Source organism: Cicer arietinum, chromosome 2 (genome assembly GCF_000331145.2).
Source record: "Cicer arietinum cultivar CDC Frontier isolate Library 1 chromosome 2, Cicar.CDCFrontier_v2.0, whole genome shotgun sequence".
Lineage (NCBI taxonomy): Eukaryota > Viridiplantae > Streptophyta > Magnoliopsida > Fabales > Fabaceae > Cicer > Cicer arietinum.
The window spans coordinates 41,312,752-41,328,770 of NC_021161.2; the positions used below are offsets into that span (position 1 = coordinate 41,312,752).

The following is a 16,019-nucleotide window of genomic DNA, read 5'->3' on the forward strand; positions in this document are numbered from 1 at the left end:
CACAGCACTGCAGAGTTGCATCTTACTGCAACGTCTTCCTCCCCTTCCTTCAATTCGATAGCTAGGACTTCACCGGCATCGTCCGCCACTTCATCATCCCCCAGAATCACCAAACGCAACTGTTTTTCAGCGCACTGATGAAGAGGATGGAACTTTTCCCCACATCGAAAACAGAGGCCTCGCGCCTTACGTTCCATTAATTCAGAATATGGAAGATGCTTAGTTCCCCAATTGCGATTTTCGTGGTTCCCCCGTCGCTCCTCATTGCCATTTGTTCGTGTTTGGTACTGATTAAGGTTGCCTCCTTGCATGCTTAATTTCGGAATAGGATTTGACCCAGTAAGAGTATTTTTGGATTGGGTTCCCCCAAAACTTGCATTTCCCTTGTTTGGGCCTGGAAAAAAACCCAGTCCAGATCTGTTTCTATTAGTAAGCCCATTACTTCCTTCTCTTCCCCCTTTCCAGCTTCGCGAACGACCTCCACCCCCGCTTCCTCTGTAATTCAACACGCCCCGTAACTCTGTTTCAACATCACGAGCCAATTTCATCGCCTCCACACGTTTCTTAGGGTTAAAGGTCCTTACTCGCAAACGTACCTCTGGTTGGAGGCCACCCAAAAAATACCCAAGGTATTGTTCTTCGGGGAGACGCATAACCTGGGAAGAGAAATATTTGAAATCTGAAATGTACTCTTCCACATCTCCAGTTTGTTGAAGATCTTTCAATTCTTCGAATGGATTATCGCTCTTTCTTCCTCCATATCTCTCAATCAACGCTTCCTTCAACTTTAACCATGTGAGGTCATCCTCCGTTTTCCATAGAAGATTAAACCAATGAATGGTTGCTCCCTCCATGCTAATTTTCGCCAAGCGAAACTTCACTTCTTCAGATATTCCCTATACCTCAAAGTATGTCTCTGCTCGTGTGATCCACCCCACTGGATCGTCACCATCAAATGACGGCAGCTCCGCCTTCTTCACTGCCATCTTGTATTCCGTAATTGGCTCCTCGGTTATCTGCGACACCCCAGGTGTAGGCCGATTCAACAGTTTTGCAAACTCTGTCAAAATAGCATGACGAAATTCATTCAAGGTTTGACGCAGTGAAACTTCCATCTCAGCCACTCTTATCTCCAAAGCCTCAACTTTGTCAGACATTTTCGGTGGCATTCGGTTTCGCTAGCTTCTATCTCTATCCGGCAGGTCGGACCAATGATAGGAAACAGAATTTTATTAACTTGAATTGACGAGCTCTGAAGCTCTTACAATGCTGGAAATATGAAAATGAAGAAAAAGAAATACACCAGAGCAGAATTGCTCCTAACCAGAGAAAGAATTCCCCTAATTGTTTCTTAGAATATTTTCTGAATGTCTCCCCTCTTCCTATTCCCTCATTCTTATAACATAAAATAAATGACATTATTAATTAGCTTTTATTCTTTTCATTCACCCTTCTTGAAACTGAATGTCTTTCTCACTTCCCCCTCTTTAATGGAATATCAGTAGAATAAGAGACATTGTTACTAGCATTTATTCCTCGCATCCATCAATCAACAAACTGAATGTGTGTGAAGAGTGTGACTTGGTTGAATGGACCCCACTATTTGGGCCCTCATTTCTCTTAATTTGCAGTGTTCTATCAGCAACAAGTTGGGGAGGGCAAAGATATTTATGTAACCTAGTAAGCATGAAGCTTGAGGAAGTGAACCCTTTTGTGAGTATTTGATGTCTATCTCTATTTTGATAAATATTAAATAGGTAGGTGTCAGAGTAAAATTTATTAATAGAGATAAGCACAAAATTTTTACATAAAGATATGAGTCTTAATATTTGGTTGGATCCAGTTGACCCTATAAAATCGGTTTGTAAGGTGAGAGATGTCTTTCCACTTATTAACAAATTTTCAAGTCATATCTCAACAGATCTCTGATTAGCTTTGTTACCATTTAAAATTTGGGTTCGGACTAACTCAACTCTTTAACTTGAAAGGTGAGGGATGCCTCCCACATATAATAAACACATTTTCATGCCATATCTTTTTCAACAACGAACTGTCAATGAAGAGAATCCATTCCCAAGCCACAAATGAGACACATTTACATTGTGTTAGGACCTCAAATGAGCCTCCTCTTAGAGATAGGATTACTATAGTTTACTTTAGGAGAAGGGGAATCTTTAAACTCTTAATGAGTAAGGGTAGTTAGTTGTTTGTTTAGGAGAAGGGGTATTTAGTTTTCTATTGTGAAGTTGACCCTATGCATTATAAATATGGATAACCTCACTTAGGAACTTCCGCTTTTATTTTGTTAAACGTGGAAACTAGAGAGTGCTCTAGTGTGAGAGGATTTGAGTCCTTTGTGTATCTTTTTCCTATCAATCAATAAAGTCATAGGAGAATAATCTTGTTTCCCTATCCTTTAGAAAATAAGAACAGGCGGTAACAGAAGAGACAATCATCTGAACATTTGAAAACAGCTCAATTTCAACAGACAGAAAAAATAAATGATTTGATCCTTTCCCTCCCAATAATAGTAAAAATTAAAATGCAGATTCAACATTTTCAGGCACATAGCTGGTGATTTCTAGTTTATGGGCATTGAATGTTTCACGAACTAAATTGTATTACATCTCATACAACGTATCAAGAAAGAGGGTAGAAAGAACCTCCGCATCAATGAAACGAACGTCCTTCACTTCATATTCAGCAGCTTCATTGTTTTCCTCTCCCCGAAGAACAGCATGAACTTCAGATACCAAGCCATCCTCAATGTTTTGACAACTAAGTGCAGTCAGATCAATATCTCCATCTGGAAGATATGTTTTTAATGGAACTGACCCATATGGAAAGACCTGAAATAAAGAAAATATAAAATCAGTTATATTATACCACTAAGAAACAATCCTAACATCAATACCTAGAGTCTAGAAAACTTATTCATCAAATTTGCATATCAATCAGCTGCATTAAATTAAATAAACACTTTCAAAGAAATAAATCAATAATCAAGACATAAGGGATTGCTTATGGGGCATAAACAATCCACCTCAAATTATATGGCCTAAATATAGACATCTCATTCGAAAGGATTAAAATAGAAACAATAATCCACAACATGAAACAGAAAAAGCCAGAGTACTCAAAAGTGGGCACCACAAGGGACTAGGGTCAGCAACTCGGTGCTTCTTACAGGCTATGATGGTTCCCTTCAGTGAGGTACAAGCAACTGTCATGTTACGCATGCCTTTTCAAGTGAGGCATACTTTTAGTACTTTATTGATAACTATAAAATAACCCCAAAAATCCAGCCATCCATCATGCTGAATATGATGCTAATGGGGGAAGAAAATTCCAAACAATAAAACTCAGATCAAATCAAGTCTACACAAACTCATCCAATGCTGAATGAATTTGTATTTGTGTACAGCTAAAATAATGAGTTTTCAGGATCAAAATCAATTGCAATGATATAACTTCATGAAACAAATAGTACCGATCAAAACAACTTCCAAAAATAGATCTTTTATGGATTAAAACCATTCATAAGATATTTGATTCCAAATATCTTCTGATAGTAGTTATTACAAACACTGAAACACCAACAACTCAGTGACTGGAACCAGAATAAATATCAAAGTAAACAAAAAGGAGCACAGAAAGGTAAATAAACAGCAACTGTCAGTGATGCTCTTTCAAGTTGTTTCCAATTCAAAATAAGTTTGTGGGAGTGGATAAACATAAAAGTCCAGCTATAGCCCACTATTATAGCTCTCCATGCTGTAACTGCGAAGAGCATTAGAACCATTAAGGCAGCTATCAACAACCTTGGTTAACTAAAAGGGGAAACTTGACGTTACAACATATTACACTGGCAACCTTGTGTTTGAAATTCCACTTACCTACTTTTCTTTGTCACTTTCAAAGGGACTTTGTATAAGGCCTAATCTACCCATGAAAAGTATGTGTGATTCCTCAAACAAAGGATGGTGGGGGTGCAAGAGCAGCACATAAAGTAAAGGATGCTGAATTTATTTCACAAACAAGAAAGGTTTCAATGTAGTAAGTGCTGACCATGAGGGAAAACTTAATGCAAAATAGTAAATATTTTACTTTTTTTTCCTCTTCTTCTAATGTTAATGCCTTTCTACGATAGGGCATGCTTTCTGGCACCTATTGCCTCAAGTCAATTATAAGATTACATGTTCCTAATGATAATCAATTGAACAAAAGGTCAGAAAACTGCACACAGCTAAACATGAAAATACATTAAACCTTTTTCTAAAAAGGAAAAAACTATTATTATTGATATTACATGGGAGTCTGGGCACAAAAAGGGCCAAGAGCAACCAACAAAAAGATTAATTGTAAAAAAACAAGAAGTGCCCAAAACCACAAATCAACATCAGACCCAATACAACATAGCACAATAACTGATGTTTCTACTCTACTCATAGAGCAGTTCACCCTTCCTTTTCTTATGCATTGTCTATGAAACCCACTGAATGCATCATTTCTTTCCACCCATCAATTGTGACACCACTAAGTAGCACAAAATAGTGATGTACCACTCTCCCAGCATATAACCACACCAGTCCTATGCCTTTCACTTCTTAGCACAGATAACAATAGGATGCAAATACATTAAACCTACATACTCCAAAAGTGGAAATTATACTACATTTCAAAATGTTTGTTATTCTGATGAACACCTATGTTTGATTTTATCAGTCTTCAAATATAAAAAGGTCATCAACTATTTTTTCCAAATTTTATTCTTATCTCTTAATATCTCCATTAAATGAAATTATTGAAATGCTAGGTACTAGGGAGCATTGATGGAATGTTAATATTTAGATTATTTTAAAAGAAGGCAAATTGTCAAATGCGGTAAACTTCTTCAACTAAGGCTAGTAATGTCTTTCTTAATTTAGAAATTATCTTAAAAGGTGATGATTGTCCAAGCCTTATAAAGACTATTTTGTTCATACCTCTAGTCAATGTGGGATCTCTACACACTCCCTCCCACCTATAAATAAACATCTAGGGTGCGGACAAATACATGTGGCCAAAAAATAACACCCCCTCACGCCTAGAATGAAATATCTAGAGCATGGCAGATACATGTCGCCCAATAACAAATCTATAATAGCATCCGATACCATTTTAACATTTGGATTTAAGTCTAACTCAACCCCAAAAGTTGGCACAAGAGCTGAGGTTAGTTCAAGCATTATAAGGACTACTGTGTTCATATATCTAGTTGATCTCAACAATACCCAACCAAAATTGTCAAACACGCTATTGATCATTGATTTCACAATAAAAATATTTAAAAATCTATTAATGTAAGTACAAGCTAATAAAATGCTTGACATCTCACCAACCCCATCAAATAAGGGATGCTTCTATAGTGGACCATTGTTCACAAATATGGTTACCAAGTTCACAATTCTCTTCCATACAAGGTACTCTTCCTACTATGTATTGGGTACATGGGGATATACATAGTTGGTATGTTTAGGTTCGTGACATACTCTAATATCCGAAAACTATGCTCCCAATAATTTTCTATCTTATTAAAAACTATTAAATTACATAATTGTAAAATATAAATTGTCATGAATAAAATATGAAGTATATGAACATCATTTTAATCTTTTCATCACGTAATGTGAAATAAAAAATAAAAGCATGGAAAGAAAACGGAAAATACAATGCATTTAATTCAATTCAATATCTACTTTAATTTAACAAACGGGGACACGTCTCGAGATAATTTTTCTTTTAAAAAACATTTGGCAGCAGCCTATGCAATTTTGTCGTTTTCAACTAACAGAACAACCCTTTAATCATTGCTTTCTCTCTCCCACTTCGAAAGTTCATGTTCCTTTACCTTCCCTATTCTCAAAAACACTCACTTAAAAATCAAGCTGTTTCCATTAATTTTCAGCAGGCTCAAAAATCTAATCATCAAAGACTCATGTTCATAAATCTAGCTCCCACCAACATAAAACCATGACCAACATCTCTAGCTGGCTTCCATCTTCACCACCGGATCCATGTCTTCTAGAAATTACATTTAGAATTAACAGGGATTGGTTTACAAAACTACGGCAAACTTGTGGTTAAACGGAGAAGCGAATTATGTTTCAATCCCCACAGCTCTTAGATATACTAATCATAAATTATAATGTATTCAATGATTGTAAGTGATGGTTTAGGGTTGTACCACATCAACCCTAGACAAATCCCAAAAACAAGACAGATACCAGGAGAAACGCCCTTCAAGAACTAATTCCCTCATTGAATAACTGAATCATTCAATCAAACCAGATCTCCAACAGTTCCACAATGATTTCCACAGCCATACAAATCACACAACCGACAAAACCGTACTTTCTTTCACATAAATTTATCTGACCTAATCTTCATTATCAAGCTATAAGACAGTTAACAATATGAACGTGTCCAATAATAACACATTATTCTTCTACATCATAAACAATCATTGAAGAACACGCAACTCCAAACATTCCAAACGATGAAGCTAATCAATCACCAATGTCACACTAAAAAAACATTAATAAAACACTGTCACAACAACACACGCAACTCCAAATTCATATCCAAAAATCTTCATAATCAAAATCAATTAATCATCACCAAATCATCGAAAAGGTTAACCACAGATAAGCAATTCAATAATATATCAATAAAAAACACAACAACTGCAAAAAAAAAAAAAAAAAAAAAAAAAATGAGTGGATTACTATCAATACTCCCCCCTGAAAAATTTAACCTAGTCCTGAATTATAAAATTAGGATAGGTTGACAACATCTTGGACACCAATTCCCATGAATTATAAAATTCTGATAAGATCATGTTCTTACTCGTGTCCACAAAGGGTGTGTGCATATGCAAATCTGGGATTTAGTTGTGCAGCTCGTTGAAAATTCTTCAGTGCAGTTTCGTGATCTTTCTGCAGGCTGTAGCAATTGCCCATGGCACACCTGCCAGAGCATTCACCAATAATGATAATTAAGGATAAATTGTAATAAATAAGAGAGCACACAGATAAGCAATTCAATAAAATAAAAAAAAAAAAAACAACAACAAAAAAAAAAAAAAAAAAAAAAACAGAATCAGAATTTCAGAAACCAAAGGAATTAACGAAAAGTGCAACATCACCTCGCAGCGAGCACCGAAACGGATCAGTCTCTGGACATAGTCAACAACCTCCCTCCTTCTCCGGTCAGCGGCGAGGGTAGGTTGAATCCGGCGGAGAATATCGGCGGTAGTTTCCTCAGCCGCGAACCAAGCCTCTTCCGTGACGGACGACGGATCGGGATTTAAAACAGGAAGCGGCGGAGAAGGCGGCGAGGAGGAGTAAGGGCGATCCTCCCCGAAAACGGCACCGTTTAGATGAAGATCGCCCATGACGAAATCGAGACACAGAAGCGAAGGGAGAAAATGGTTTTTATCACGAAAGTGGGGACCACACCCCGGAATCGGAACCCGGGGGTAGAAAAGGAAGAAAAAATATTAGAGAGATGGGGTGTTGAATGTAGCGCAAGTGTGGTGGCGCGTGAAAGAGGAATAAGAAAGTTGAAAGGGAACAAGGCGTGGTTGGTTTTTGTGTGTTTTTGAAGACGGTGGTGGTGAAAAAAGGGTAAAAAGTTAAAGTTAAGGGGGGAATGGCAAATAAAATAAAGGGGGGGTTTGTGTAGTAAAATGGGAAGGAAAAAAGGGAAGTGCAAAATGTAAAAGTAGGTCTCCTTTTTGTGGAGTACTCACCGAGTCAAACACAAACGGTCACTCCTGTTTCTGATTTTGATATATATAATTGGCATTCACAATTCTTAAATATAATTTCATTTATAATGATCAGTGAGAATTTTTATATTAATTATATTATTAAAATATTTGATTTTTATTATAATTATGTTTAATATTATTTTTATGAATAATTGTGATTTATTAATATTGTAAAATTATGTAAGATAATTAAACTCTTCTTTAATATAGAATATATTTACCATGTAAGGGTAGTTGAAAAATGTTTAATGTTGTCTTTTATAAGTGGACATAATGAATATTTTACTATCCATTTACATGATTGAGATATAGTGACATATATGATACGAGGTTTGAAAAAAAAAAACATATAAAATGAATATATATTTTGTAATAAATCGACATTGATTAAGTCATTATTTTAATAAAAATCATGAGTTATTACTTCTAAAAGCTATCATTGATAATTGTTAAAATTTTGATGATTTTTAAATATTAATTTACGATAGATCAGTTATGAAGGTGACAAGTTGAGAGTCAACTTGTTCTTAATTTTTATATAGTATGGACATTTTTTATTTAGTTACTCCTTCTGTTTTAAAATGAGTGTTAGTTTAAGGTTTTTTTTTCACATATATTAAAAAATATAATAAATAGGAGAAAGATAATAGTCATTTTACGAAATTATTCTTATTAACTATCGGTGGGTTTCCACTACCATGAATGTAAATGTAAAATAAAATTAATATTTTGAAAATAGTGTATATTATAACAATTGAAAGGTACAATTCTAAGAATATAATTAAAGTTATATTGAAAATTAAGAATGACATTTATTTTAAAACAACGGTTTTTTCGAAAGTGATATTTATTGTAAAATTGAAGAAGTATTAAATATAAGAAGACAGTGATTGGAGAATTTAATATATTTATTTTTCTTAGGTTTATTTAGAATTTGTGATCGACTTATAATGAATGGTAGCTGAGAAAAATATAGATATTGATTTTGGTAACAACGGTAGGAAATTTTTAAACAACAATATTCTTAAAATAAATAAACTTTGCAAGTATATCCATAGGGTCCTGAGGGTGTTCGAGAGCCATGGTTGATTAGGGTCCTAAAATTTACAAGTATATCCATAATTTTCAAATAATTAGGGTTTGACATATATCTATATAAAAGGTCCAAGGTCATAAAATTTACAAGTATATTTTTAAGTACGTAGGGTCCTACATATATCTACATGTAAGGTCTAAGGTCACGTAGACTTGTGAAAATCAACATCTTCATTAGAGTTCGATATAAATTGAAAAGAGAAGTCGAAGAAGAAGATTTTTGTTGTTGGGCGGCTTTGATGAGATGAAAGAAGGCTAAAAATATTATCATATCAACACAGTTGAAAAACATTCATAATATTTTTTTTTTTTTTGCAATTTTATTTTATTAACGTAATTATGTACTTGATTATTTGCACAAACAAATGTAACTAAATCTATAGTTAAAGTTATGGTGGATCTTTTTCTGATTTAATTATCTTTCCCTCTTTGACTTATAATTTATGTCTTCCATCATATTAATGAATTAATCCATGTCTTTGAATCCCAACAAAGAGTATTTATCCTCTTACAAGTTGATTAGTTTATAGGTAAACTCACCATAGTTAATTAACATAATTCTAGGATTAATTGGTAAGGAGAGATTGGAGTGATCATAACTCAACCATTTATTTCAATTGATATTTAGTTACAAGTCTCTTGATTATTAATGTTTTTTCTAACTGATTATATTGTATGACCATGAAGGTAATTAATTAGGCGAAAAAAATATTATTTATCTGTGACCATAGTAATTCCTAATAACAATAAAGTAGATGGTTGAAATTAATTAAAAGTATAAATTATAACTATTGTAGGGGAAATTTTTTAAGGGAAAAGACTCACGTAAATCATGATTTATTGAAGCTCTAAATTGTTATTTTATTATAGAGCTTGTTTTGGGTTAATAATTTAATATTAGTATAAAACTGTCTCTAACGCAAATGTCATGCGATTGTATGTTCGCTGATTTGTGTTATTATTAATTTTTATATAAATAAAAACAAGTAAATTACATAGTAAACACTAGATATAAAGAAATTACTTTAGCTGCAAACTCTAATTAAATCATAAAAATATTTTTCATTTTGATGTATTTTTGTTTTTGACAGATTTTTTTTTTGAAGTACTTGAATAATAAATATTAATTTTCATTATTACCACTCTTTTTGTATTTATATATACTGTTGAATGGGTTTTATTATTTTTGTTTTAAGTTTTAGAAATAAATGTCAATACTGTTAATGAATTTGAACTAGAAATTTTACAATTCATATGTATAAATTTTTAATCATATTTACTATTTATCTATTAGAAAAAAATATTTCACTATTTTTTTTATACAAATAAATTTCACTATTTTAATCATTATATATATGAGGGGTCAAACTTATTAAATTATGTAATAGCATATAACTAAATCAAACTATAGAACTATTTTTCCACGACTTTTGGTATCGCATCCCATAACTCAAGATCCAAGTTAGTATTGAAAATGTTCTGTTGATTTATCATGGCCAAACTAATATAGAAGCAAGCTACTTTTGGCACTTTTCTCCTTTTAAAACCATTTATTATTTGGTGATATAATGATTAGTCAATTTCTCAATTAAAAACACTGTTTCAAGAATGGCATACCTAATAAAATGTTGTCGTGAGTACATATTCCCACCAAACTAATTAAATGATGTGTTGAATTAAAAAGAGGATCAAAATAAAATAAAAAGAAAGTCAATAAATTGTCCTACCATTAAGAATACCTTTTATAAAGAGAAAAGGAAAATAAAAGACAAATTTAAAAAAATAAATAAAAGATTCAAGTATGAGTGATTAAACGGTCATTAATAAATTTAAAAATATTAAATATATAATTATTCATATTCACATATTTTAGTCATTTATGATTGATAGAGATAAGTGTCAAAAATCTCTTGCGGTTTTAAAACATTTAAAAAAGATCTACGCGCTTCGAGATTTTTCAATGAAAACTTCATTGTGGAGTGACAATGTCCTTCCAAGATTACCCATCGATTTGTGGTTCATATTGATTTTAATCACATTGACTTTAGGGGGAAGCAATTTAATCTCCATCCTACTTTTATTAGTGTTGAAAGTCGTTGAGATAAGCTCATGAAAAACAATGACAAAAATACATCTATAATTTTTTAAGTTTAACTCAATTACCGCGTATGTCATTTAAATTTATTTTATCTCAATTTAGTCTTTTACATTTTACTTGCACCATTAGTTTTTTATTTCCATTTCCACAACAATTAATTCAATTGAAATATTTTGATCATTTGAAATTCTATCAAATGCTACAACAACATGTCTATCATACTAATGATTCAGAAAATATTCATATAATCTTATAAATGATATACATTTCTTGATTTTTTCGACAACAATTTAAATACATGTATAGCATTAAAATAGGTAATAAAGGTATATTCTCATAATCAATGTTTTTAACTTTCTTCACATGCAAAATAGGTTGGACAATCAAATTGTTGCGATGTTTTGATTAAATCTTAAACTTAAAGGATTGCATACGTAATTTAATAATACTTAAAGGTTAATGGTGCAAACGAGTGTAGTTTAAAGAACTCAACCCAACCCACTCATAATCAGGTTGGTTTGATTCGGGTTTAATGGAAAAATCATGGGTTGAGAGCTCAACCCAACCTAAATAAAATTAATCGATTGGGATATCAAATTTAAACAAAAATAATATAACGCAACCTGTGTACACCCCTAATTAAAAGTTGTGTCTTACTAAATGTGCTCTAAAAATGCAAAAGTATAAATGTTTTCTTAAGAAAAACAATTTCTTTTTTACAAGTTTGATGGCATAACTTTCAAAATCAAGTTTATACTTTTAATTCTTTAACATGTAATCTAAATACTCAGGTTAACATTGACTTTAAAAATTTACTCATTTCAAACTCTCCAGGCAACTCAACAAGCATTGACAAATAGTAATGTATTGTGTTGTTCGATAAAGTTGGTTAAAATGTAATCTTTATTAAATTGAAATATCTCTTGATCTCACTTAATAATAATGAAGGAAAAAAATGTTCTGTATTATTCTTCTCCTAGATCCCAACAAATGAAATAAAGATCATTTTTATATAGAGTAAAACAAATTAAAGCTAAAAATAAGGAAAAATGGTAACAAAAGTAACTAACTCTAAACTATCTTAATAACAAACTCTAACTGAGATAAACAAATGAGAAATGATAGTTATGATAAGCTAACATTTCCCCTCAAACTTGAGTGGATATCAAGAAGACCAAGTTTGGAGGTTAAATATGTGAAAGGACCAAAGTGTAAGGACCTTGTTAGTAGATCTGCAATATGTTTTGAAGTTGAAATTGGCAGCAAATGAATGACCCCAACTTGAATTTTGTCGCAAACAATGTGGCAATCCATCTCAATATGCTTGATGCGCTCGTGAAACACCGGGTTAGGGACAATATGCATGGTTGATTTATTATCGCAAAAAATCTGCACATGTGCTGCATGAGAGATCTGGAAATCAAATAACAAACATAACAGCCACTGAGCTTCGCATGTGGCGTGAGCAAGAGCACGATACTCCGCTTCAGAGGAAGAGCATGAAACGGTGGGTTGTTTCTTGCTTTTCCAAGAGACTAAAGAGGAGCCAAGATAAAAACAGAAACCAGAAGGTGAACTGTTGTTGTAGAATAAGCCACGACATGGACTGGATTTAATGTAGCGAAGAATGCGGAGGGCATCCTGGAGGTGTAAATCAATTGAAGCAGATAAGAATTGACTCAACCTACAAACAGCAAATAAGAGATATCGAGACAAGTGTGAGTCAAGTATAATAATTTGCCAATCAATCGACGGGAAACAATAGGGACAGAAAGAAGGTGACCAAAAGTAAGATGAAGCTTCAAGGTAGGATCCATATGAGTAGAAGCCGGTTTGCATGCTAAAAGACTCGTGTCTTCAAGGAGATCCAAGGAGTACTTGTGTTGACATATTGAAATACCCTTAGAACTCCTGAAAACTTCAAGCCTAATAAAGTATTTAAGGGTGCTTAGATCCTTGATACTAAATTAAGAATGCAAGACTTCCTTAACAATATTTACTTCAACCAAACCATCACCTACAATTAGCAAATCATCCACATAAATTAGTATAATGGTAAAACCAATGGAAGCTCGTTTTGTAAACAATGAATAGTCCGATTTAGATTGAATAAAACCAATATAAGCAGAGTGGAGCAAAGTTTAAAAGTCCACTGACGACTAGCTTGTTTTAATCTATAAAGTGACTTTTTAAGTTTACAAACCAGATTCATATTAGAAACGGAAAGACCAGGAGGTAGTTTCATATAAACATCCTCAACTAGATCACCATGTAAAAATGTTGTGTTAATATCTTATTGAAATAACATCCAATTTTTAGAAGCAACAATAGATAAAAGTAAGCGAAAAGTAGTCATTTTCAAGATCGGACCTTTAAGAAATCGAATCACATAATTCCCATCCCGGTACTCACGAATTTTGGTAATTAGGACACAAGAGCATTTGATTTCACAGGTATAAGAAGGTATGAAACGAAAATTCTCAAGTTCTTGCCAAAGTTTTTTTAATTGTATATAATAAGATGTAATCGAAGAATCACCTTGATGGAGGCTATAAATCTCTTCTTGCAAATCAGAGATACAAAACACATCTCCATGATGATATCCTTCGCGCAGTTCATACCAAATTTCAGCCATAAAATCCATCCACATCACGCTTTGAGCAATATGCGGCTCCAAAGAATTCGTCATCCAAGACATCAACACAATATTACAACGACCCCACGCGATAAAAAAAGACGATCAAGATCAAAAGGATGAGGAAGATAACCATTTACAAACACTAATTTATTCTTTGAACAGAGGACAACAATCATTGAACGCGACCACAAGTGGTAATTTGAGGCGGAGGGGGGTGGAGAAACCAATGTGACACTAGGATTGTCACTTGGATGCGTGAAGTATGGATCAAGCATATCATGTTGGTAAGTTCGATTGGTTGTTACCGGAGGCGGAAGAGAAATGATCGGAGTTTCGGTATCTAAATCCATATACGGCTATGAAGAAAAGAAAAGAGACAAAGAAATCAAGAGTTAAAAGAAAAAATAAATCATAGTATTTACACTGATGCCATATTAAATTGAAATATCTTTTGATCTCATTTAATAACAATAAAGAAAAAAATGTTGTATATTATTCTTCTCTTAGATCCCAACAAATGAAATAATGATCATTTTTATGTATAGAGTAAAACAAATTAAAACTAAAAATAAAATAAAATAGTAACAAAAGTAACTAACTCTAAACTATCTTAACAAGAAACTTTAACTGAGATAAACAAATAGTTATGATAAACTAACGATCTTCACTATTTTCATAGATTTTTCTGTGTCTGTATTCTTGTTCCAAAATAAATCATACTCCACTAAACTAACTTATTTACCCTCACATGTCAATTAAATGCGAGAACCATTGTTTATTTTTTACTGTATCCATGTGGTGATGGATCTACTCTTGCTCATTTGACATTGTACTCGAGCTATAAAGGACCGTTTATTACAATTTTTTCTAAAAATAATTTTTATAATATTATTTATTTTTGTTACAACTTTTTTAAAAAGAATTTTAAAAATAAAGCTTCAAATAAAAAAATGATTTAAATAGATTATAGTAAGTATTTCATCTATTTATTGTAATTTTTTTTATACTGAAATTTCAAAAAATAATTAAAATGAAAATTTATTTTGAAAATCTCTACATAAAATCATATTTGAGAGATACTTTTAAAAAAATATATATTTATCATGTAAGAATCTCTAATAATAAATATCTAAATTATTGAATATCAAAATTATTATTTTTAATCGATAATAAATGAATCCAAAATAATTTTTATTATTTTTAAGTAAATTTTCATAAAATTATTTTTAAAAACATAAAATCAAAATTATATTTTTAAAATTTTAACAAACGGTTCCAAAATCAAAATGTGTTGCTTCCGGATAACGACTTAGCATTACATTAGTAATCGATTTTGAATTTTTAATGAATTTGATAAACATTGTTTTTCAATCTGGAAACAATTAATTTGCGAACTATTACAATTTTTCATCACTTTTTCATTAAGTCATGCGTTCACTTCTTTAGTTTTCCAATGATTTGATTTTAAGTATGTCTTATCCAAGCATTGCATGAAATGTAACATTACACTCTAATTCTTTTGATAGAAAGGTTAACCCATATTATGAACTAAGTGATAATTAGAGGTATTTATGGTATAGAAATTGAACTTAATTGAATTACATTAATGAGTTGGTTGAGTTTTTAAAAATTACATTCAAATCAAATTCAGTTCTAAACCGGTTTGAAATTGATTTGTAAATATAAACCAGTTTAATATTTTTAACAAATTTTTAGTTAAAATAGATTTCAAACTAATTATTTGAAAAACGAATTTTGAAATTCTTTCGAAAAGAAAATATCGATTTTTCTCAAGAAAAATATATGTAAAAAATTTCTCGATAAAAAAAATTTTCAAGAAAAATGTTTCGATTATTTTTCGAAAAAAAATAATTGAATATATTTTACAAAAAAAATATTTTCAAAGAAAAAAATCATTTAAAATATTTTTTGATTTTTTTCAAAAAAAAAGTTTCAATATTCTCTATATATTATTTTAGAAAAATAAATTTTAAAAAATTTTTAAGAAAAAAAATCTTAATTGAGATAAAAACGTTTTAAAATTATTAAACTAATTTTTGAATTAAGTTTGATTAACTGAATTATTTTAAATATATAATTCAATTCATAAACCATTTATTTGGTTTGATTTGTTTTGGTGTAGTACAATCCAATTTATTAATCCAATTAACCATATATTTTGTACATCCTAATTAAAAATTAACAACCTAGAAGTTTTTTTGACAAATTAGCAGCCTAAATACCCTAATTAAATACCACAGGCCACACGCAAAAGCAACAAAATAGAGAATTTCTGTCAAATATTTATCTATTGATAATAGTTGAAACTCAATTTGATCTAGGATTTCAAATGCAAATAGTACTAATTAAGTAGT

General features: G+C 31.7%; 1 protein-coding gene across 2 annotated transcripts in view; it reads right to left on the minus strand.

The window, feature by feature from the left end:
* LOC101490873 (uncharacterized) overlaps nt 1–7,724 on the minus strand; it is a 19,678-nt gene extending 11,954 nt beyond the window's left edge. Inside the window, exons 1-2 of one of the 2 annotated variants that reach the window (XM_012713025.3) lie at nt 7,187–7,724; nt 2,664–2,849 (exon numbers count right to left, since the gene is read on the minus strand). In XM_012713025.3, coding sequence (XP_012568479.1) covers nt 2,664–2,849; nt 7,187–7,435 — 435 coding nt within the window. In that variant the 5' untranslated portion in view covers nt 7,436–7,724. The remainder of the gene's footprint in view (nt 1–2,663; nt 2,850–7,186) is intronic. The other variant, XM_004490655.4, reaches the window with a different exon arrangement.
* Nucleotides 7,725–16,019: the final 8,295 nt, after the last annotated feature.